This window comes from Aspergillus udagawae, assembly GCF_001078395.1.
Source record: "Aspergillus udagawae IFM 46973 DNA, scaffold_1, whole genome shotgun sequence".
Taxonomy (NCBI): Eukaryota; Fungi; Ascomycota; class Eurotiomycetes; order Eurotiales; family Aspergillaceae; genus Aspergillus; species Aspergillus udagawae.
Genome location: NW_025091264.1, coordinates 4,072,601 through 4,097,283, shown reverse-complemented (window position 1 = coordinate 4,097,283; position 24,683 = coordinate 4,072,601). Strand labels below are relative to the sequence as shown.

At 49.6% G+C, this 24,683-nt stretch overlaps 6 protein-coding genes across 6 annotated transcripts; 1 reads left to right on the top strand and 5 right to left on the bottom strand.

The window, feature by feature from the left end:
• Positions 1-1,462: 1,462 nt before the first annotated feature.
• Positions 1,463-6,088, bottom strand: Aud_001334 (uncharacterized protein; the record flags this gene model as incomplete). The annotated part of the gene is made up of 1 exon (XM_043286834.1): positions 1,463-6,088. The coding sequence occupies one exon, from the start codon at positions 6,086-6,088 to the stop codon at positions 1,463-1,465; it is 4,626 nt and encodes a 1,541-aa protein (XP_043142769.1).
• A 3,148-nt stretch (positions 6,089-9,236) lies between these two features.
• Aud_001333 (SAP domain-containing protein) lies at positions 9,237-10,142 on the bottom strand (the record flags this gene model as incomplete). The annotated part of the gene is made up of 1 exon (XM_043286833.1): positions 9,237-10,142. The coding sequence occupies one exon, from the start codon at positions 10,140-10,142 to the stop codon at positions 9,237-9,239; it is 906 nt and encodes a 301-aa protein (XP_043142768.1).
• Positions 10,143-10,949: 807 nt separating this feature from the next.
• Aud_001332 (Ldh family oxidoreductase) lies at positions 10,950-12,020 on the bottom strand (the record flags this gene model as incomplete). The annotated part of the gene is made up of 1 exon (XM_043286832.1): positions 10,950-12,020. The coding sequence occupies one exon, from the start codon at positions 12,018-12,020 to the stop codon at positions 10,950-10,952; it is 1,071 nt and encodes a 356-aa protein (XP_043142767.1).
• Positions 12,021-12,532: 512 nt separating this feature from the next.
• Aud_001331 (uncharacterized protein) lies at positions 12,533-12,970 on the bottom strand (the record flags this gene model as incomplete). Its single annotated transcript, XM_043286831.1, has 2 exons — positions 12,533-12,640; positions 12,695-12,970. 2 exons carry the CDS (start codon positions 12,968-12,970, stop codon positions 12,533-12,535), a joined length of 384 nt encoding a protein of 127 aa, XP_043142766.1.
• A 3,959-nt stretch (positions 12,971-16,929) lies between these two features.
• Aud_001330 (U2 snRNP complex subunit HSH155) lies at positions 16,930-20,670 on the top strand (the record flags this gene model as incomplete). The annotated part of the gene is made up of 1 exon (XM_043286830.1): positions 16,930-20,670. The coding sequence occupies one exon, from the start codon at positions 16,930-16,932 to the stop codon at positions 20,668-20,670; it is 3,741 nt and encodes a 1,246-aa protein (XP_043142765.1).
• Positions 20,671-22,786: 2,116 nt separating this feature from the next.
• Positions 22,787-23,978, bottom strand: Aud_001329 (C2H2-type zinc finger protein; the record flags this gene model as incomplete). Its single annotated transcript, XM_043286829.1, has 3 exons — positions 22,787-22,905; positions 22,960-23,444; positions 23,515-23,978. 3 exons carry the CDS (start codon positions 23,976-23,978, stop codon positions 22,787-22,789), a joined length of 1,068 nt encoding a protein of 355 aa, XP_043142764.1.
• Positions 23,979-24,683: the final 705 nt, after the last annotated feature.

The window sequence follows — 24,683 nt, the reverse complement described above, 5'->3', positions numbered from 1 at the left end:
ATGTTGAGATAGGCACCAGCTCAAACACTGATTCTTCACCTCCGTATTCAATATCAAAACCATGCTCAACCCCGCATGTGATGGCTGATTCTCCACACATTGGGTATGCGTCGGATAACGCTCAGCAGATACGGAGTAGACACGGTCACAATCCAGAATTCTCCCCATACTCCGAGAGACACTCTGTCAGAGTACAGAGTACATCGGTACAAGATATCTACATGATAGAACCAACCGCCACTAAGAAGTACGATCTACACCGCCATCTCAACGTTCCTCGGTGGCTGATACCCGCCTTATCCATTGGCCGCTGGACCGCCGAGCAGATATAAACTTCCAACCCCAACCGCACCTCCCTAGAATGGACGCACGGAGGGCATCCTCGCAATCACAATCGCCACTGGCCTTGTCTCGAAACTCGCGTCGAACATGCCTCCGCGGGAATCTGCAAGACATGTAGGTGCACAACGTGGATACACACGCCGTAGATGTAGATGTATATCTCGCCATCGACGTAAGTAATATATCAGACTCGCCACAGACGCAAACATTGTGGTGGCAATCGCAATTGTAACGGCAACGGCAACAGCGACAGTGGCAGCGACAGTGACAGCGACCTCGTTGCACTCGGACGACAGAAACAAAGATAGAAACAGGAGGTCCACACCCATCCACACCGTGCGACCTAGCAAACATCGCCACTTCCCTCAGAGGGGAGTAATTTGCACCTATACGCAGACCCAGGTTTCCGTTTCAGGTAGTACCTGCTCAGGTCCATACCGAGCGCTGAAGGGGCAACTGCCACTTTCGCAATTACTCTGTCTCTTTCTGCAGTAGAATTTGCCTGTCTCAGGTGCTTTAAGCGACGACACAGAGGCGAATCATGTGTCCAAGAGCAGCCGGATTCGATATGGGCCTGAGAATTGGCATGTAGGACATTGTACTCCGGTCATCTGAGGGGTGGCTTGAAACCTGACTACTACGTGGAGGCAGCTACATCGCTGGCGAAATGTGTAGTCAATAGAAGGAGTATGATATCAAGACCAAATTAGATCCTTCATTAGATATATCTCGTGCCTAACCATATGGGCTACAAAACAGAGAACCTCAAGGGTATAGTGGTAGAAGAGAAATAGAAGAAAGAAACAAAATCTATCCATCCAAAGACCAGCTTTGTGATGATAGATAGACAAGAAGAAAGGAAACAGAAGCAGAGAAACAGCAAAGGTTCATACAGCCTCCAATATACGCGATGCAAATGCAAGGAATAGGTCGCCCCTTATCAAGTGTAACAAGACAGTCTGTTTTGTCTTTCCGCATACCTGCCACCGATGAATGATAACTGGATATTAAACAGATATTTTCGCAAGAAACATGCACGTCGTATCAAAAATCAGGTCGTTCATCACAATCATTTTCGTAACTCATCATCGGCGTCGTTATCATCGGCTCGTGAGGATAATCAAACACTTGCAGTCCGCCGTTTCACCTCACTGGGTTTTTGTGCGTATGCAATCAACAGCCGGAATCCTGTTCCTCGTTTCTGACACTCACGGAGAACCCGCTTATCGGCCCAGATACTGGACGCGGCATCCCCGTTCGGCAGAACTGGGATCTCATAACATCTCGTGTACCACCAGCGCCCGACTTTAGCGACAATCTTCCGTATCGACTCGTCGTTAGAGGGAGACGGTGAGGGATCGGAGAGTAGGTCTCCAAGAGATAAGTCCGTGTCGTTGGATGGCGATTTGCCATGTACTTTCGGTTGTTGCGCGCTCGTCGAGGAACTTGTCAAAGCTGAGAACGCAGTAGATGGCGTACCCGTAGCAACAGATGTGGAGGGATTTGAAGATGAAGTGGAGGAAGATGAGGCGGAGGATCTGACAATCACCCCCGTCACCGGAATCCGCACCATGCAGCGCCGCAAACTATCGAAACCTTGTAGTCCCAGCAGCTTCTGAAGGTTGTCACTCGCAGGCTTCAAACTGATATTGGCATCAGACAAGTATGTCTTCTCCTTGAGCATCCTCACGGCTTTGCGGGTCCAAATTCCCATGTTCACCATGTCCAGATCTAGCACACTCATCTCCATATAACCCCCAGGTCGAAGAACACGCTTGCATTCTGACACAATGTTGTTCTGGACGCTTTCAGAACATGCAGACGGAAATCGCAAGACGGTGACCGTAAAAAAGCTCTTTGCAAAAGGAAACGGTTGTTCCAAGCTGGACTGGTGAACCGTATGATGGTTCGTTGGCGGTTGCCAAGCAGCTGGATGCTTCAATGTAGTTTTCGCGGGCCCGTCAATCAGGCAGTAGATGTCGGCATTTGGGTAGGTGAGGGCGCAATAAAATGACCAATCATCATTTCCCAGTCCATCGATGACGAGAATCCGCTCTTGCTCGCCGTTTTTAACATGATTATGTGCAGGACTGAACAGTACCCTTCCAAACGACAGCCAACGGCTTGTCATAAGAGATCCTGAGCGTATGTTGGTCTGGGCGGTTGGTCCCTCTCTATCGCGCTCGGCAATGTCAAACAGAATGGTATTCCGTTGCCGGCAGGTCTCAAACGTTTCGGATAAGTCCAGTGAAGACGAGCTGAGGAAGGCTGCTTGTTGCTCAACAGGTGCAAGTGAGGCTAAGTTGTCATCCACCTTCTCATTGCTTGTCCGCCTTCCATCTTGGTCGTAACAGTAGCTAGCAATGATGTCACTGAACGAAGGTTGGGAAGAAGGGGCAATGGAAGAGTGGAGGGCCGAGACTATTGCGGAACGCCGCAAATGAAACGAGCCATCACTTGGTTGAGGTGATGAAGGATTGAGAGCCACGGTCGGAGTGTCGACGAGAACAACAGGGGAGTACCTATTGGGATTCGCGTTCATCTCTGCTTGAAGCGCCTTGCTGGCCGTGGTGGCCATTTCCAGTTTCCCATCCTCGGTGGAATTCCCAGGCAAAGCACTTCCTGGAACCTCTGGTGAAAGAACGTGGTCAATGAGATCGTCATACTCGGCCCAGACCTCGTCTTCCGTGGGGTCTGCACCCGGCATCGGAATCACAGCAGTGACTGCAGCCAAAGCTTCAGAACCGCTTGACGTTGAAACACCCGAATCCTTCCTCGGTGAGAACGTTAAGAATTCGTCTTTCGAGTAAGGGCCTGAGATAAGATTGAGAGCAGTCGCTACGTCAGGATCGCCAAAGGGACGGGTGAGGTCAAATCCAAGACCCAACGGACGACGAGGGGCCTCATTGGACATAGCTGTGACCGTGGGCTGACTCGAAAATTGCATTTCGGGAAGATTCTCTGTCGCCGGAGCAGCTATGGACGGAGAATCTGCCATGCTAAATGGCCTCGAGAACGAGTGAAGCGCTGGTTTGTGTTGCCGATCCCTCCTCGAAATCACTTCAGGAATACGGCCGACCGACGCCAACCGGCGTGGGCGTCCGTTAGATGTGCTAGCCTTGGAGTTGGGAAGTAAAGGATCCTTGTTAAAATAGACCTTTGGTGAAGCCGGGCGATCTCGACAGAACTCGCCTTGAAGCTTCGGAGGCGATGGAAGCAGGATAGATTGACTTTGCTTCCTGATATTCAAGGCAGCCGGAACTTCTACTAGTGAGTCCAAATCCTCAATCTCCGTGGGAGGCGACTCCTCAACATGGTTGATAATATCTTCAAGAGGGTCGGAGTCGGCATCCACCAAGGCGTAGTGTGCAACAGGGCGGGATACTAAGACTGGGGACACTGTAGCATGGAGCTGAGGGGCGTTGGGAGATACAAGCGGCTCACGAGTTGGTTTCTTCTCCTTTTGTGCGTTTCCATGTCTCTGGAAGAAACTCCACTTGAATCCTTTGGTCTTTTTCTGAGGTGTTTTAGGCTGCTCGGTCGCCGTCCACCTTCCGCTTGACCGTTCGCCACTCAACGCGAGCGGAGTCTCATCAGGACCCTTCGATGGCCGAGAGAACGCCTGTCCAGATCCAACATTGTTGGCCTCTGCATGGTCTAGTCTGCTAGAGCTTGCAACAGCTTGATTAGATACCTGCAATCTGGTGTGAGTTGAACTGTTCAGATAGGGATTGCGTTGCTCGTTCTCGGCCGTCGGGGCAGGTAAGGAGTCCGTTGAGTAACCAGCCGAACTCGAACCTGAATACTTGACTAGACTTTGAGCAGATTCGATACTGAGACCGCTCGTGCTCTTCCCACTCTGTGTCTTCGTCAACGAGGCACCGTCTATGCCTCCACCAGTGATGAAGACAGGCTCTAGACGATCCAGCAGAAAATCATCGAGATCCAGATCTGGTCGACCTTTAACGCTTGCCTTGGTACTGGATACCGATCGCGGTGTGCTGCGGTTGGTGCTCGTTGACCTTGCTCTCGTATCGCTGTTGCTGCCTGCAGTTGCCTTCCGACCACGCTGTGCATACCTTCCATAACCCTCATGGCCTGTCCCAGCTGCTGGGCCCTTGCGGGTGTGTCGATCCCCGAGCTTTTGTACTTCCATGTCAGACTTTGACTTCTTTGAAAAGAGACCGTATCGCCGCGATTTCGCGGGGCTCGTCGCATCCTGCTTTGTCTTAGGTTCTTTTATTAAAGTCCGCGGCGATTTGCGCATTGATTCGGGTGAGCTAGGTATGAGTGAGGGTCGTCGGGTAGAAGACCTTGACTGCAACGAATCGACGGAGGTGCCTGCGGAGACGTTTGTGACCAAATGACTTCTCCCCAACGCGACGGAGCTAGCTCCGGATCCGTGTCTCCTGTGACTCGCCACAGCGCCAGGAGGGAGGTTGCTACGGATCACGGGTGACGGTTCAAGCTCTAACCGGTGAGTACCCTCTCTACTGGGCCTTGAAGGTACATGCCCTGAACCACTGACCTCGTCTTTCAATACTGATGCTGTGAGATTCCCCGGATCCCCTGCGGCACAACTTCTTTGCTCCTTGAATGTCTCTGAATTTTCCGTATGGTTTGGTCTGGTCATTCTCGGGAGGCTGGATTTTGTCGATGTTTTAAGTGGCAGTTGATTTCCAGTCGGCGCAGCAGGCTTTGTGGAACCATCTTTGTTGGGAGGATTATCGAAATGATTTTTCGTTGACGTTGACAATGCGCTTAACCCTGCGCCAGCGGTCATGCCTGGAAATCCGTCGCCAGCTGAATCCAATGGATCATCTTGTGAGTGGGACTTCTGCATTGTAGGTGAGAAGATGGGGAGTTTAGACTCGGAAGGGCTCGGGTGCCTGAAGCGAGGACCGACCTTCGCGGAATGAATAATCCCAGGGGAATAGGAGGACAGCGAGGTGGGAGTTGAAGTCCTGCTCCATATCCCCGGAGAACCAGAGTATCTTGTCGAGGGGCTGCTGGCCGATGTAAAGATAGGGGTCGGAGGAGGTAGATTTTGGGTGTTGACTGTAGTTCGTAAACTAGCGAATTCACTGGGCCCTTGGTCCACTGGTTGTGCCCTTGCTTTGCCTGCAGACCTCGAGTGCGAAGAAATAGGCGACGGCTTGTGTCTCGCTTGTATTGCTTGATCTGATGACGGTTGGGAAGCAGGATTCGCAACATGATCGGGGGTAGCACTGCTTGGAATGATCACACTCAGTTTCTCAGGTCTCGCCGATGTTGCCTTGAGTCCGTATATTTCGTTCTGCCGACCAATTGTGGGTGCTCTGCGACGCAGCACTTTCGGTGGTCTTTTGCTAGTGAATTCCGAGACGTGGGTCCCCACCGTAGGACTGGCCGGACGTAGCACAGGTTGAGTTTGAGGTGCCGGAGTGGAAGGGGGTAAATCTGACGGTGATGGATGAGTGTTCGCTCGGGGAAGTAACGACATATGGACACCGCTAGTGGACGAAGTCCGCGAAGCAGCTACAGAGGCTTGCACTCTGCGAGCTTCTTCTGCATCTGAAAAGGACGATGATCTGTTATTTCTTGCTGCTGGGCCCATTGAGTTCGAAATTTGAACCCTCGAGGGTAATGCAGAATGGCCATAGGTTCTAGAAGAGGAGTTCATCACCAGAAATGCCCCGTTTCGACGCTGGGAGGTAGGATCTTTCAGCCTGGGGATACGACCGCCCTCGAATTTGTACGACGACATGGTACAACCCGACTTTGAAATCCGGCTCCAGTCCGAAGACCAACGTTTCAGAATCGAAAGGAAGAGGAGAAAGGTATGGATTCATTCCGCCTAGAAGTTGTTCTTCCCCGCTATATAAAAAGCTGCAAACTCGTGTTTCCTGTAAGCATTGTTCAAAAGCCGATTACGGTGCCCATACTTACTCCTTCTATTGCATCCTGTTTGACCTCGAAAACAAAAGTAATGTGGCGTTATCCAGTGAATAGTTTGAAGTATGCAAACAGACCGCGAGAACAGGGGTATCTACCGCTGGTATGGAGTAGCGAAACGACAATATCAAACGCTCAAGCAAAAAGATGCAATACGTCGTACTAATCGCGAAGCTTGCAGTGCAACAAGGACCGTGATTCAATGTGGTAATAGTTGATAAAGCGACAGGAAGGCATATGAAGGTATAAAATATAGAATGAACCAAAAAAAAAAAAAAAGGTAAGTAGAAGGGAAAAAAAATTGTAGATTAAAATTGAGCTGTCAAACTATAGTTGAGTCGATCAGGACATTGCAGCTGCTTCGCCACAATACCGAGTCACTCGTGGCTAAACTGTCAAACAGGTTGAGCTGGAGCTGCACGAACACGTCAGAGAAGGCAAGAAAGATACGATGAGTGATGAGGAAACTTATGCAAAGGAGACCAGCTGCGTAGGACGAAAATAGGAAAGGGAAAAGAAGAGAACAAAATGACAGTCAGGTAAGAAAGGAGGGGGGAAAATGATATTTGACCTAGGAACAGGGTTCCCCAAGAATTACTGCAAATCTGCTTTTGAAGGGTTTGACCCCCGAGAAAGGAGATTTTACAGGCCAATCAGAAGATTTTTTTGTATTGCAGAAATTAAGTGGGGGACGAGGAATTTCAATAATAGCATGTCGAAGTGCAGTCCATAGGGGATGGCTAGAACGGGTAAATGTGATGCGAATTGTGCGATCGACGTTGGCGTCTATCTTCGAGATCCGATGTGACCAGCACAATCATTGGCGAATGGGTTGCAAAACTTCGCTTTAGAAAAGCTAAAGCCTCGCATATCCTAAATCTGTCGAGAAGCGGCTTTTTTAGTAGAGCAAATGGAAATTAATGTAGAGCACTTTTTAGCAGTTGGTGACGGGATCGTGCACAGTATCAGGCATCTGGATGGAAGTATCGAAAAAGGGCCCACTTTTGGATCCTGTCCGTTTGCCTTGAGAATCTGCGATATTAATGGGGAGCGCAGTGAGCGGAATGACTTGACAGGTTGAGATGGAGTCGAGTGGCGGAGATAGCGGAATGCTCTTCGTGCGCGCAGTCCTCCTGATCGGGGAGTCCTGATCGTAAAGAACATCAGTTAAGTCACTGGATCAATCCTGTAGGTACGGACTAGCAGCAGAGCAACAAAGCTGGCTGATCAAATCATGAAAGCCTTCATAATTCTTGCTTGGCCTTGACCGTCGTACATCTGGATGTTGGACGATGATTGATGAACTTCATCGGACTAGTATCGGATGATTTGGGGGAGTTTCTTTTCTTAGCTGTGGGTGGATATTAGTGTGCAAGTCATGTGGTGGTCACTGACCAGTCTGCGTCTCTGCCACTGTTGGTCTGCCTCGCAGTATCTAGTCTACTACAGCACGCACTAAGAAGATTAGTTATGCCTCAAGGTGTCCCCGGCGAGGCCGATATGGCGTTACCAAAGCCTTGTCGATCATTGGCAAGCTCAAAGGCATGCTCTCGACTGGGCGCGCTTGGCTCTACAGAGTAACACAGTTCGACATCTTCACTACTATTCGCACTCCTGGTAACTCTTGCATATGGTAGGAGACCTGCCAATGAACATGGCATGATGATGATGATAATGATGGTTTCCAGCAGATACACTTCCCATTATGTTATCATTCTGCCGATTCTGATGTTCTATGGCATCGGTGCAAGGTTCGCCCCGTCCCTTTTACACAACCATGGATAGGAGAACAAAGGACGAGAAACGGAGAACCTACCTCCGAAAAACATGGTCCACAATTGTAACGGACAATGTCAGAGAGTTCGGTTGAACAGTCCTCAAGCCAGCCATTGACTGTGTACAAACGCCATCCGACGAGAGGTGAGGCTTGAAGCCAAATTGGCGACCTTGTGGATATGGACCTTGATTGGACTGACACCATCTATGGCTTTGGAAATTTGGACCCGGAATTTGTGGAGTCGCTGATCCGCCGCTAAACAGGCAAGGCAGCGATTTTCGTACTTGTGTGAAGACTGTGATTGACTGGAATACTTAACGGACGAACGAGACGCGGGGCAATGACGGTTTATCCACCTGGATTGAGAACGATGGCGAAACAAGGGACTTTTCAAATAACCGTATTCGTCAGAGGGAAAAAGCAATGACCTTTTGTAGTGGCCTTGACTTCGGGATGCCAGTGGAGACGGCGGCAATTCAAGCGTGCTCACAGGAGCCGGCTTGAGGTCAAAAAGTAGCCCATCCATATATACGATCACGGAGTTGCCTGTACATTCTTGCAGTTGTTGGTTACAGTTTAAAAAAAATCGCATGCAAAGTGGAGAGGAGCAAGACAGAAGACAGAGCGTACGAGATTCTCAAGGCGTTCAATGATACGAGGATTCTGATGGTGGCTTGAAGCCTCGTGCTCTGGCTGCAAGAACAGAGAGGCTGCCGATCGTCGCGATCATTCGAGATCAGCCGCGTATTTTGAGTGTCGAAGGCGCTGGTTTGCTGCAGGAACGACTCGCACTGGCGGACTAGAAACGGGCCTAATGCACTTTTCAGCTGACTCGGTCGGCGCAGCATCTCAACTCTTCAATTGCGTCTGTCTATTGTCCTTCTTCGGTCTTGGACCATGAACGCTGATGTAGAGCATTTGGACAAATGGGCTCTTTGACGCTTTTTCCTTTGATTATTATACATCTTAATAAATTCCATGGTACCAATATTTTGATCCAGTAATCGAGCCTATTACTTGGTTCTTCACTACGTCACAATGCCTCAACTTCATCGTGAACGAAATAATATTCCACTTGTAGATATTCCCGTAACGCCAGCAAATTGAAAATAAACAAAGCGAAAAAGGGAGGTAGATGATGAAATGGAGTACAGTTTGGATGGAAGTATCAGCATACCCGACACTATGCCGCAGTCGCAAATCGCTTCTTTCTGGCTTCCAGGGCCAGACGATCTTTCTCACTCATGTTACTCTGCTCGCTAGTTTTGCCAGCATTTCCTTCATTCCGGTGATTCTGGTTTCGATTTCCACGGCCCTTTCCTCGGAATTTGCCTCTGCCGCCAACATCACGTCGCTTGCCTCCCCGTGATGCTTGTTCATTATCACCCCGACCTCTCTTGCGAGACTTCTCTGTCGGGAGAGCTTCGTCCAGACCTTTGACACCGCTAGCAGGAGTAGGCTGAACCGCCGTTCCGAACCGCTTCGCCCTCTCGAGTTGCTTCTCTGCCTCCGCAATTGCAGTCTTGGACTCCTCGGTAACACCAAACTTCTCCGCGCGAGCCTTGCGTTTCTTCAACTCCTCCTCCATCTCGGTGATGGGCAGCCCCATAGAATAGTCTGGTGCCGGTTTTTCTTCGGCCGGGGCCGCAGTGGCTGGTTCAGCTGGCGCGCCTTCCGTGCCCTCGTGCCCTTGCGCTCCACTCTCAGCCGACGGTGCTGCGCCCTTCGACTCGACTTTCAAATCGTCCGTAGTAGCGGGGTTGGTGTCGAGCTTCTGATTTGGAACAGCGACCGGGTTGGCGACCGCACCTTTGCCGCCAGCAGCAATGGCAGCGGCGCCAGCCTCAGTAGAAGGCTTCACGGCGGTAGTATCTGCAGCGGGAACATCATCGTCTTCCCAGTCGATGACGTCGTCGGCCGCGTCAGTCTTTGCAGTAGGGGCAGGGGCCGATGCGGCCTTGGCTTTGTTTTCGTCGTCTTCCTGGAGGCGAGCGACCATCTCTGCCTTTTTGCCTGTGTGAGGGAGCGAGCGAGATTTAAGAATCTCCACTAGCTCCGCGTTTGTTTTCTTGCTGTAATCGGTGGTCATTTTGAAGGGTGTTGAGCGGTGATGGTAAGTGTTGTGTTGTTGGGCTCGGACGTCAACGTCGAGGACAGGCGGAACCGAGATTTTGCGCTTAGTGGTGACAGGGTGTAATTGTTACAAATTAGGCAATTGGCATACTGCGCTTAGCAGAATGAAAATGAGCTAATTGGGTTGATGAAAATATGAGTGAAAAAAATCCGGACAGTGAGCTGTCAATAGCTGAAGACGACGCGCTGAAGTTCACGCGCAGTACAGTTAAGCTGTGGCTTGTTTCCCAGTCGGGAACAGATCATGTGACTATGACATATCGCGTGGCGTCACATCTTTGTCGCCCTAAGAGTAGGAATGCTTGCTTCCCCAAGGAGTCGCCGCAGTCTACGAGCTTAACCGGAACGTCCGAAAAGTCAACAGCTGACAGCGAAGAGCTTGAACCCTGGCAGGCTTGGAGCTTCTGACATGGCACCATAGAAGGGATTGTGGCAATTTTGAGAGCATTTCAATTTTGCATGTACTGCGCCACACTCATGGGGTCATGTGATCATCTGGCATAACAGCTCAACAATTGAACTTTGATAGTTTATACTATTTCATGATTGGCAAGGTGGCAATGATTTGGCTCTGATTTGACAACTCCTAGTTCCATGAGACTTGAGGTACAACTTCCGACTGAATTACTCTGCATCTGTCGAAGTGACATAGCGCCTGTGCTTAGCATGTCTCACACGAACATTTGAAGGGTTTTTTCGAAATGATACCGAGTAAGAGGTACTTCCTTTTTAAATAAGGACTAGAAGCTTTGTAGTAGCAGAATCATTTCCGATCAATGACAACCCTTTTTGCACTAACTTTCTCTGCCTCCCTGTTCAATGCATCGATTTCTGCTTGGACATACGGAATGCCCGTCTTCAATCTCTCCTCATGCGTGATCTGTTCGATCTCCCCAGGAAAGTAGATGCGATCTACTCCAGCCATTTTTTCAGAGCCCACCACCCTCTGGTAAAGATAATCCATCCGCTCTTTGAATTCTTCCAAGCCCATGAAGAGATCCGGCTTGATCGCCACGAGGAAATGCCCTACATCAGCCGGTTTTGAAGGGTCATAAGGATTAGTGACATGTCCCGCAAATGCAGAGCCAGATAGAACTCCGGAGAATACATCCATCATAACCGCGAGCGCCGACCCCTTCGGCCCTCCCATAGGCAACATCACACCTTCGAGCGCCTTATGCGGGTCATCCGTAGGCCGTCCCTCGCCATCTAGAGCCCAATCGCTGGGAATCTTCTCCCCCCGCCTGGCAGCCTTGTAGATCTTGCCTCGCGCCGCAATGGAGGGCGCCATGTCCAGGATAAACGGCTTCTCCTTACCTGCCGGTGCGCCGCAGGCCAACGGCGACACACCCATCAACTTCTCCCTCCCACCCCAAACAGGCAACGCAGGCGACGAATTCGTGAAAACTAGACTCATCATTCCTGCGTCGAGCGCCTGCTGCACCACCCACGCGGACATCCCGAAATGATTCGAATGCTTGACGGAGACGAACCCGATTCCGAACTCGCGCGCCATTTCAATCGCCCGCTTCATCCCCAGATGCGCGGCGACGAACCCGAATCCGTTCTGCCCGTCTACCTGGGCCACGACGGGGGTGATCTGGTTCAGTACGGGGTTGGCTTTGGCGTTTAGCACTCCTTGGCGGATGCGTTCCATGTAGGATGGGATGCGGTTGATGCCGTGGGTGTCCACCCCACGTAGGTCGGCCCGGACCAGGCAGTCGGCGATTATGGTGGCATTTTCCGGGGAGACGCCGTTGCCTGTTAAGACGGAGTGGACGAATGTCCTGGCGTTATCTGCTGAGACGTAGTGTTTTTCTGTTGCTGTGTCCATTGGTACACCTGTAGTAGTTCTTGCTTATGTGGGATGTGGAAAGCGGAGGAGGTTAATGTCTCGCAGACTTTTCGAATTCACTCTTAAAGTTCCGTGCAGTGACTCAATGCTGGGGATTCCTCAATTGCGGAAAGTGTTGATCCCATCGAGCTCAACGTCCCCACTAGATCGGATGGTTGTCCGCTATCTCCACCCCGACCTCGGACGATCCCCACATTCTTTATATATATAGCTGGTGAAGTAAATGACTCTCTTTGAACAAGAGCGGACATTTGGAACATTTCGCCCAGGTTTTCTCTCCGTCGACGTTGTTTTATTACTAGGTAATAGATGAATATATTGCTGCGTGATTTTGGAAGTAGATTGAGCAGTGTGGACATGAACTACAGAACAGTAACACTCTACCCCAACCATTTAGCAGGATATATGTTGCGAGAATCAAACGAAGGATAGATTCGAAGAGCAAGCTACGCATTGTCCAAGAAGAAGGATGCGAAAATGAACAGACCTCGTCAACCATAGAACCAGTATTCTGCCGCATACTCTACCTCAAAACTCTCCTTCTGGCCCTTGCAAGAAGTTGGCGGTTGTCCACCGGACGTGTGTACCCGATATACTTCCTGATATGCCAGTCAGCCTAATCAAGTGCTGCTAAAGCATAAAAAACTACTTACCCGAATACCCAAACCTTCAGCGAAGCCAAGCTTCAACCACGGAACATTGTGGTCTCCATCCTTCGAGTGGGCCGATAACTGAGAGGGCGCTGGTACACTTGAACCCTTCTTAGCCTGAACCCAGTCCTTATGGCCTCCGATACGTAGGTCGAACATAGGGGCTCCTGTGCCCGTAAAGTAATGTTCTCCAAGGATCAGCCCACTGCTTGTCCGTGAAGTCATTTGACCGAGGAGCATGGCAAAAAGCCCCAGTGCATCAGTTGATACCTTGCTCATGGCAGATGGCAGCTCATGGAGTATTGTCGGACTATGTGAGACAAGACAGGATGCGTCGAATAGTGTCGCAACAGCGCCAACTGCGACCGGAGAAGCAGATCCATCAGATGACAGACAGGTGTAGTTCTGAGTACCCCGACCAAGCGCCACGAATTTCAGCTTCAATCCGTTCGACGGCGCAGGCAAAGCTGGTTCCGTATCACACAGTGGTAGCGTGAGGTTGACGTCAATGCAGTTTCCAACTTGTATCCCATCGAGTGCTTTGGTGATCTTTATGAAATCTTCAGTTAGGACTCGATTGCGGTAGATAAGAGGAGAGGCCTCCGCCACGTTTATTGCAAGGAAATGGAGATGGACGTCAGGAAATACATGGTGAAAATAGAACAGCAAGTTGAGCCAAGCAGATAATGGTCAATATGTTTGTGCTGGCGATCCTCTGGACGATGTGCTCAACAGCATATTATAGGCGAGGAGACATCCGAACGCATGTAAAAAGAAATGAAATATTTGCTCACTTGTCTGTTCATTCCGATATAGGAACCATGGCTCAGCACTGCCATCCAACAAAGCAAGAACTTAGTAGCCAACATGATTGATAGAGGCAGCTCTCTGTTTGGCTATTTCAAAGCTGTAGCAAGTGACGCTGATCCGGTCTCTTTGTGAAGGAGCATTGCAAGGCATAATAAGGGCTGAATTCAATGCCGTTGCGTTTGCAATTAGTTCTTTTTCACGAGGAGAGATCTGAAAGCCCCTCTTGGGGAAGCAAAGCCATAGGTCATTCGTAAACTCAACAGCGAACTTGGGGCTTCCTCCAAATGGAAATACACCGCTTACCGTAAGCTCAATCGCTTAAGCCCGGACGATGAAGGCACTCAGAGCACAGCATGAGTCCAGGCTGTGTGCACAATCTAGAATTAGAATATTAGCCGCGCCATAATCCTGAGGGTGGGAAACCCACGGCACATGGTGTCTCGAACATATGAAGTCTGATAGAGTCTGACCAACCAGTGAAGGCGCATGACATCTCGAGGTCTAAGATAGCTTTTAATAGATGCTACACGTCAATTGAATAAAATGAATGACCGGAATGTTGAGCCAATTGCAAAGTATAGACGAGAGGCCGTGGTATAGTCATTGTTGGTTGCGACGAGGATAAAACCAACTATGTCGGAACGTTAAGCGCCGCCTCATTAGATCTTCGACTTCTTGCAAATTTCATTCAGTCTGACAGTCAAAGGGACGCAAAAGAATTGGGAACAACTCTCACGTCTTCAATCTAGCAGACTCCTCCACAAAGTTAGTCTTGCGGTGTCTGCTTCAGAATCTCGAACTTCTGTCAGTCTTCGGTCATTGCGTCCTTTCTCGCAGCCATGATGGGAAACAACCTCAGGAGACTAAGTAAGTGCGCTAGATCATTTGGACTCCCAACTCTATTATATCCCTGATTGGAACACGTAGTATCCGAAGCAACTAAACAGACAAACAGACTGGATATCCAGTTGATGCCAAGATCTCTGCGGTTTAAAGTCATATGATGTTGCTAGCCAGCGACATACTCATAAATACTATTGGATTTCTTGAATTTTTATGCGGGATAATTTGTATCGTTCGTTTTCAAGGCATATCTGCCCCAGTTCTTCTAAGCTACTCTCTCATTCTCACCGCGGTGTTGCTGGAGGGGCAGATTCGGCCACAATCCGAGCAGCCTCCGTCGGCTCATCAGAAATGGTGTACGTGAAGCTGCAGGTAGTATTTCCAGTGCTTTGGATCTTGTCTTTCCTGCATTTGCTTACAAGCAAGCTCCGCAATAGGTCGCATAAATATCAATTAGAGGAGCTAGATCATGCGTCAAGGAACACTTCACGAGCTTGAAACTCATATTCGTCCGAAGCCTTATGTCTTATGCCTCTTATGCATACTCGTACTCCGTCCATTCGTCGTCTGTATTCCCCTTCCAAAGCTTATCTTATTCATGGGCCCCTCTATCGTCTCGCCATTCGGGATCGGCTCCTCGATACCCTCAACAATGGCAAGTCGTGGGAGTTTTTCATCTTTCGCCGCCATCAGCTTGGCAAGCTGGTCCTCAAGCGAGTTCTGCGAAAAACCTTTCAGCCGCGGCCTCATTCCCTTCTTATAGCCATATATGCGGAGTGACACGAGGTTCGGCGGCAGGTGATCGACAAGGGAAAACGATCCACTATCGAGCTGGATACTACCATATCCACACGCGTAAAGATAAAGAATATGAACTCCTAGACTGAGGTCCTTCAGTTGCAAGAATTCTGAAGAGAGCAAGCTTCCGCAGACAAATCAGAAGGCCTTTGTTCATCCTCTGCAGGAACCTTCTCAAGTTCATCAGCCCACTTATGCAGGTAAACAGGATTGTCCCAGGCTGATTCATGCTCTTCTTCTTCTGGGGTATACTTAGAATACCACAGACTATTAAGGTCCAGTAGATAAGTTTCCCCCTCTACAACAAGATCCAGCTGGCACAGAGAGGCCTGATGAGCAAAAAGCACCCAAAAGACGCGCTCTAGATGGAAGGTCATCAGCATACCATTCCATGAGGAGTGGCCACCAATCCCATATATGAACTTTTCCAAGTGCTTAGCTGATTCAATTATATATACCAGGTACAGATAACTAAGGCTAGAGTGTTATATCATGATACAGGTGTAATTTCTGGATTAACGTGGTGGCTTAACACTGGGGAGATCCGTGTCTGTAATAGCATCCACGCAGATAGATCCCACTGCTGGCAGACATCGCACTAGATTAAGACATGAATAGGTTATAGGGTAGATAATACAACAACGTATACACACAAGTGTTCAGATCAACTAGGAACCTAACAGCTCAGAGGTTCTATAAGAACGGCATGTTCTTCCCCTGTATGCTGGCCTGTTCCAGGAAATGCTTGAATATATAATCAGCTATAGGAAGTGGTTTGCCATCCACTTTTGCTTCCAATCTTAAGAGCTTGGGCTCCTCATATCCAATGGGGCAGAAGCTAAGTAACATAAGCATAGACGAAACCAAGTCTACGAGGGCTGCCAGTGCTTGAGGAGATCGCGGGTTGTTGTCACTATTCAGAGTTCAGAATGCAGAGAAATGACAGGATCCCATGGAACAGAGAACATGGATTGGCCAAGGCAAATAAGGGTGTCCATACTCCATGATAGCGGGATCCTGTAGTAGTATATTTAAAATCTTCTCCTGCTTTTGCACTGACGCAAAACCCAATTATTTAATGGCTTCTTTGAGCCTGTGTAGATCACCTAACTCTAGTGCCCTTTCTGCAGGGTGTGGTTTGGAGGATTCTACAAATATATACCCTAATGCTAGTGATCACTTCAGCTAAATATTACAGACATATAAATTCAGCTATTGTTTCTTTAACATTAAGAGTAACATCCTAAATGCCTTTGCGAAATCCGAGGTGTTTTGTAGCCTTACCTGGCGGTATTTGCGCTGTGGCCATCTCAAACAGGCGATGTATGCGGCGACATTGCAGAGAAAGCGAGGCGACATCCTGATGAGAGGGGAGGCTGTCAATAACTTCTTGGAGGACTTCCTCTGGGAGGGTGTGAAGGGGCATGGTTCGAGAGGATGTTGACTTCCGAGCAATGATCAGTGATAGCGCTCTTTATTATTAGGGCGGCACTGCTAAACTACTATAACAAGAACGGTAGGCTTGGCGTCCGTGGATTACTCAGTGACGAGTAAGAGTTTGCGCCACTCAAAGTCACATGACATACCGTAGCCATCAAACTAGCGTGGCCCGAACGACTTCCTTTTTGCGCTCAATTCGTTCTCATCGCAAGCCATCAGCAAATTGCTTCCAAGACCGCATTCACTTACACCGTTATCGCGGTGTTTGATCCGAATGTAGTTGCTGCTACCTGTACTAGAGATATATTACTCTCTATCTTGTCTGCGGACTACTCATAGTTGCCAATATGTCTGACGGTAGGTCTCTTCCGCCCCCAACCAAAAATGCCGCGCTGATTGCCTCTGCAGCTGATTTCGAAGCTGTTCGCAAGCTCCAAGCTGAGCGAAATGCCGCTACAGCTGGGAAGAAAGGTTCTAGGACCTTTGATTCGTCTAGCCAGCGCACTGACAACTCCACCAAGGCCTCCCTGACCGAAACCTTTGATACCACTCTGTACGACCGCGAGGGTCCCGATAAATACGCAGGCTATAACATGTCGATCGCTGTTGATGGCGATGAAGAAATGGAAGACGCGGACGGCGGTCGCCGTCTGGTTGGCCAGTATACCGCGACCAAAGATCAGATTGACGAGTTTGCCCATGGAAATGGCGTTGAGGAGGAGGATATCCTTACTGGTCGCGAAAAGGCGGCCAGGATTGCGGATCGGGAGACAGACTATCAAAAGCGTCGATTCAATCGAGGCCCTCTTACGCCAACCAGGGCTGATCCCTTTGCGGCGAACACTCATGCCAATGTGGAGACAGATGGCCAGACATACCGTGAAATTATGGCTCTCCGTGAAATAGAGAAAGAAGAAGAGCGTGTCCAGAAGCTGATCGCAGAGAAACAGGCTAGTGGCGAGAACGGTGTCACTGAACATGAGGCCACTCTAAAGTTAGAGGATAAGGAAAATGCCGAGGCTGGTTCGACAGTCTCTGTCGCCACAGGACGAAAGCGCAAGCAGCGGTGGGATGTGTCTAGTGAACCCACAGAAGCTGTTTCTGAAACCCCTCAACCTTCCGAGACGAAAGCAAAAAGATCGCGATGGGATCAAACACCCGCGCCCGCTGTGCCTGGCACCACCGAAGAGGCTCCCAAACGGCGATCAAGGTGGGATCAAGCTCCAGCAATCGCAGCCGCAACACCGGTTGGCAATCAAGGACTCGCGACGCCAATGCATCCGTCTCAAGCAGGTGCGCCTTTGATTCCAACCAGTTTTGGAACTGATATATCTGCTCGAAACGCCCCTCTCTCCGATGAGGAACTTGATATGATGCTTCCCTCAGAGGGCTACAAGATTCTTGAACCTCCGCCAGGATATGCACCGATCCGAACCCCTGCAAGGAAGCTCATGGCGACCCCCGCTCCTGTTCCCGCGGCTGGCGGCGTAGGAGGGTTTATGATGCAGGAGCCTGAGAGCGCCCGCGCATTGGGCAAGCAGCTGCCAACTGAAATCCCGGGTGTTGGCGATCTGCAGTTCTTCAAACCCGAAGATATGGCATACTTTGGCAAATTGATGGAAGGGGGTGATGAGAGCACGATGTCGGTAGAGGAACTGAAAGAGAGGAAAATTATGAGGCTGCTGCTCAAGGTCAAGAACGGCACACCACCAATGAGAAAGACTGCTTTGCGTCAGCTCACAGATAATGCGCGGCAATTCGGCGCTGGCCCTCTTTTCAACCAGATCCTTCCCTTGCTCATGGAGAAGTCACTCGAGGATCAAGAACGTCACTTGTTGGTCAAGGTCATTGATCGTGTGCTCTACAAGCTAGATGATCTTGTTCGCCCATACGTCCACAAGATTCTTGTCGTCATCGAGCCGTTGCTCATCGACCAGGATTACTATGCTCGTGTTGAAGGTAGAGAAATCATCTCCAACTTGGCAAAGGCGGCTGGTCTTGCTACCATGATCAGCACCATGCGTCCCGATATTGACCACGTGGATGAATACGTCCGGAACACAACCGCCCGAGCATTTGCCGTTGTTGCCTCTGCCCTTGGTATCCCAGCTCTACTTCCGTTCCTTCGTGCTGTGTGTCGCAGTAAGAAGTCCTGGCAAGCCCGGCATACCGGTGTCAAGATCGTCCAGCAGATTCCCATTCTCATGGGCTGTGCTATTCTACCTCACCTGAAAGGTCTGGTTGACTGTATTGCGGACAATCTTAGCGATGAACAGGCCAAGGTCAGAACCGTCACTGCCCTTGCTGTGGCTGCGCTAGCTGAGGCTGCCAATCCGTACGGTATTGAGAGTTTTGATGAGATTCTTAACCCACTCTGGACCGGAGCCAGAAAGCAGCGTGGCAAGGGTCTAGCTGCTTTCCTGAAAGCTGTCGGCTACATCATTCCTCTTATGGACGAAGAGTATGCCAACTACTATACCAGTCAGATCATGGAGATTCTCCTACGTGAATTTTCTTCTCCTGATGAAGAAATGAAGAAGGTTGTTCTCAAGGTGGTATCACAGTGCGCGAGCACGGACGGTGTGACGGCTAGTTATCTCAAGGAACACGTGTTGACCGACTTTTTCAAGAGTTTCTGGGTCAGGCGAATGGCTTTGGACAGAAGGAACTATCGCCAGGTTGTGGACACGACTGTCGATCTTGGACAGAAAGTCGGCGTGGGAGAAATCCTTGAACGTGTGGTCAATAACCTGAAGGATGAGAGCGAACCTTACCGGAAGATGACCGTTGAGACTGTTGAGAAGCTGATTGCAGCCCTGGGGGCTGCCGATATATCAGAGCGGCTTGAAGAAAGGCTGATTGACGGTGTCCTCTATGCGTTCCAGGAGCAAAGCATTGAGGATATCGTGATCCTCAACGGTTTCGGTACAGTGGTTAACGCACTTGGTACTCGCTGCAAGCCCTACCTCCCGCAGATTGTCAGTACCATTCTTTGGCGTCTGAACAACAAGTCCGCTACAGTCCGCCAGCAAGCTGCCGACCTCATCTCCCGTATCGCAATGGTCATGAAGCAATGCGGAGAGGATGCGCTTATGGGTAAGCTTGGTATTGTGCTCTACGAATACCTGGGTGAAGAGTATCCCGAAGTCCTCGGTTCCATCCTCGGTGCTCTTCGGTCCATTGTCACCGTCGTGGGTATCAACCAGATGCAGCCGCCCATTCGCGACCTTCTGCCACGGTTGACTCCCATCCTGCGTAACCGTCATGAGAAGGTCCAAGAGAACACCATTGATCTGGTTGGTCGTATTGCTGATCGTGGCCCCGAATCCGTCAACGCTCGCGAGTGGATGCGTATCTGCTTCGAACTGCTTGACATGTTGAAAGCCCACAAGAAGGGTATCCGTCGTGCAGCGAATAACACTTTCGGTTTCATCGCAAAGGCCATCGGCCCCCAGGACGTTCTGGCGACGCTGCTTAACAATCTCCGTGTTCAGGAACGTCAGTCCCGTGTCTGTACTGCTGTCGCCATTGGTATTGTGGCTGAGACTTGTGCTCCGTTCACTGTCCTTCCGGCTCTGATGAACGAATACCGTGTTCCTGAGCTGAATGTCCAGAATGGTGTGCTGAAGGCCTTGTCCTTTTTGTTCGAGTACATTGGCGAGATGGCTAAGGACTATGTCTACGCGGTTACTCCTCTGCTGGAGGATGCCCTCATCGACCGTGATCAAGTGCATCGGCAAACTGCTGCTAGTGTCGTCAAACACATTGCCCTTGGTGTGGTTGGTCTGGGATGTGAAGACGCCATGATCCATCTGCTGAACCTGGTCTTCCCTAACATTTTCGAAACTAGTCCTCACGTTATCGATCGTGTCATTGAAGCCATTGATGCCATCCGGATGGCTGTTGGCACTGGTGCGGTCATGAACTACGTCTGGGCCGGTCTCTTCCACTCAGCACGCAAGGTGCGCACGCCATACTGGCGACTTTACAACGACGCCTACGTTCAGAGCGCGGATGCAATGGTGCCGTACTATCCTGAGTTGGAGGATGATGGCCTGGCCAGGCCTGAGCTATCGATTGTAATCTAGATAAAAGCTAGTCTGGCTTCTTTATGTATTTTGACCGCATTCCCTCGTCGTCGATCCCGTTCTATATTTTGACATTCTGGGCCTGTCTTGTCGCGGATGGTGTTGATGGGGGAACTGGCGCGTATTGCTTTCATCTACTTATACTGGAGGTTATAGCGAGCAAACCAATGATATTGTTAAGCCATTGTCTTTTCAGTCTACAGTTGTACCATTGTCGTCTGGTGGAATCCGAGTAAGGTCCGCGCGATGGCTACTGCTTCTCAAGGGACATTCCTTATTTCAAACAACACATGGACGAACAACCCATGCCAAGACCACATCTGCCTCCTACTTACTAGGTATCCTGGCGGTTTACCCAGTTAACTGGCTAGTGGCGGTATCGCATCTAAATCCTTAACCCTAAAGAAGAACAGAGCAAAATCCCGCACATGACATCATCCCACAGCACACTAAAGCATATCAAATCTCCAGCCTTCATATGTTTGTGTGGTGTCTTGTGTCACAATCTAATTATCTTCCGCTCTAGAGAGGTACCAGTAGACAATTAGTACTACAGTACCGCAGAATGAGAAAATGGAGCAGCATTAGTCACAGGTACCCTCTGCAAGCGATGGAGTGGTCGCCATCTCAGTTCCGTGGGAATGAGCTGGCTGACGTATACTTGCAGCTTACTCATCACCATTCTACCCAGTATCTCCTTGCAACTTTGTGCAACTTGCAAGTCAGTCGCTGTAGTGCTGGAGCTTTGACTCCATTTTGTGGTATGTATCTCAGTAATTGCTAGCGAATAGCAGCAATCTGAGTTGCGGATACTCTTGGGGTGGGAATTCCGGGACGCGTGTATGTTTTATTTTTGGACGGGGGCGGTTACATCAGAGGCTTAGATAGATGTCTCCTGTTGACAAGAGGCCCTGACAAGGTCGCTTCGCAGATATTGGGTTCTATAATCGGTGATGAGAATTCAGATCTTATCATTGGATTATTCGTGACTCTGTTCAACGGCATCTCCACTTTTGAAAGCCAGGGTGTGCCTGACCTCCACTATTTGATTACTCATTGCCACTGCGAGGTTGCACTTGTTTGAGGATGCTCACATGTGTAATTGTATTTGCGGTGAGACAGGCTATATACATAAAACAGTAAAGGGTTCCACACATCAATCTTGAGACACACGCGCTCATGTAATTCCAGGATGTGTATATTAGGCAATAGGTGTAGTAGTAGTGGTATAGTACGTAGGTGTATAGGTAGCGACCGTAAATGACACTGGATGATGTCCATGCTGTAACAAACTCCACCCAAACATGATGACTCCAGACATTCAAAAAAACATTAAAGCCAATCTGCGTTCCGTTTTTAAATGCTCCGCCCAATTGCAACGGGTATCAGCCCAAGTCTTTCCTCCAATGTCCCCCCAGCGAAGGGACCAGTCGACGTATCGACGCAGAACAAGTAACTGGAGCGGGAAAAGAATACGAAGAAAAGATTTGAAACGAATTGAAAAAGGACCAATGCCTCTAGATGGGGGGAATAAAAGGAAGAAGAAAACGAAGGCCTGCTGCGATAATTTTCCGGATGCAGTTGCACGCCACGGAAACGCAGTAAGAAAACAGGACACCCCTCATAATACGAGGTTCAAGAGAAGAAAGGGTGGAGACGAAAAAAAGAAAAAAAAAAACCGAATTGATCCAACGAGAGAATAGAACTGAAATAAAAACAAAATGAGCATCAACTAGGAAAACAACCGGTACCTCTATGATCATGACGCGGGAATATAGTGGTCATCAAATGTGTGAAATCCCATAAGTCCCCTGTACCGTGTCCTGCCCATCCATGATTTAACACGAAAATAAAAAAAAGGGGTATCAGTTCTCTGGCCTAGCAGAGATTAGAAGGAAGAAAAAGTGAAAAAAGGAAAAAAGAGTAAAATGAAAGGGTAACAAAAGCAGCGAGGGATGACTTTGTTGTACAAGGGACCAGAACCCATCAGGTTGGTGGGAAAGCGGTTTGGATGTCGCACAGCGCGATAACGCAAACACTCAATGATTCTGGCATCCGTCAAAAGGTATAGAAGAAAGCCATCGGTCTTCGAGTGCAGAGTAGAGAAGGGAATTCTCTACTCGTCCTCACCACCCGATACGTTTTCTTTTTCGCCCTTATGAACCTTCTTGTGCCGACGGAGATTCGAAACAACAGAAAAGTGCCTTCCGCAACCTTCAACATCACATGCAAACGCTAGTTCCGAAGTCAGTATCGAAAGATCAATTATGAATTTAATCAAGCACTTACGTTTCTCCCCAGTGTGACTGTACATGTGCGTCTGCAGGGACGACGGGCGTGTGAACCGTTTATCGCACACCTTGCACTTGTGCTTCTTCTGTGTGTTGGATGGCATCTTCGAGCTGAATTGGCTCATCATAGACTGTGGGCCGGGAGGAGCACTCCCAGACAAGAGGTTCGACGGGCGAGGTAGTGTTCGCGAGAGGTGTCCATTCTCGTACGACTCCGATGTTGTGGAACTGTAATCCGTGACAGACGACTCAACCGACGCAACAGATGCACTGTAGTAGGGGTAATTCCCCCCCGAGGAGATCGATGACCCAGAAGAATGGGTTGCAGGAAATCCGTACGAGTCCCCCGAGCCCCGGGCACGAGGACCATAGATGTTGCGAGGCGTCAAGTCCTGGCTGAGCGCGACCATTCCACGACTGGCATCAAGAGCATCGCCAAATGTAGGGCCCGACGGAGGCTGTGAATGATTACCACGAGGATCGCTGCAATGGAAGGAACTTGTTAGCGGCTAGTGTTTTCATAACCTGTCGAAGAAAGAAGTCACAAGCTTACACATGTGAAACACGGCGACTGTCCTGGTGTGGGTGAGCGAGAGGGGGAGCATAGCTGATCGGTGCATAAGTCGCAGGAGTGAAACTGCTCATCGACGAGGCTGTGGTATAGGTAGGCGCTTGTTCAAAGGTCGTGCGAGGCATATCATGCTGTAGACCTATTACCTCCGCCCCGGAATAGCCGGTGGGGGCTGTCGAATAGCTGCCGCTCGTGACCATCGAGGGTGCGGAGACAGGAACGCTCGAGTATGGCATGGACAATGTAGGTCTGCTCACTTCCTCTGGCTTGGTATGATTGATGCCCATGGAAGTTGCGTACACTGGAGGAGTTGAGTGGGAAGAGGTGTGCGCAGAAGCCCATGGATCAGTGAATTGGGGTGCGTGATGTGGTACATTATGTGAGTAGACACTGTCGAAACTCATCCCGCCATACTGGCGGTTCTGGTTCTCAATGACCATCGTCATGGAGGCTAGGTGTATGTGTTCCTATGTTATAATGACAAGATGTCGCAAAGAGACAACGATCCTCGAACAGCTCCAGGAGTGAATAGGGAAGTGAGGAAACAGTAGACAAGTCGATGTGACTCCGGTTGAAGCGTGTTGAAGAACTGTGTAAGGTGAAGAAGGATGAGAATGAGAGCTTGACGACGATCAACTGAGCGTTGAATATGCTCCGGCGCAAGGTAGGCAGTTGAATGAGGAGAAGATGCGCAAGTGTCGGGAGATTTTCGAAGGGTGATAATCTGCGTTTGTGCCCAGGTGCGACAGCAAGAAAATCGAGGAGGAAGATGGAATATAGGCCTTTGAACCCGACAGATAGGAAGAAGGAAAGACAGTCTGGGGAAGGACCCGAAGGGGATCGGCGAAGCTTATGAACAAACACAGAATCTCAGCATGAGCAGTGATGGACCGCAGGGACAAAGGCAAGCCCTGGCGTTGCCGTGTTGGTGCTGGGCTAGTGCCACTGACGACGTCCCGTCGGAGACGGTTGCAGATCGTTACTTTGGGCTGCTTAGGCTACGAAACGGCGCCAGTGTTAACAAAATAAAAATTAAAATAATAATAATAATAATAACAACAATAATAATCCTCAGTAAAGTAAATTACGGAGTACCAAAAATGAAATCTACTAATTGCTAAGTGGGAAATGCTGAATCTCCAAATGGGGAA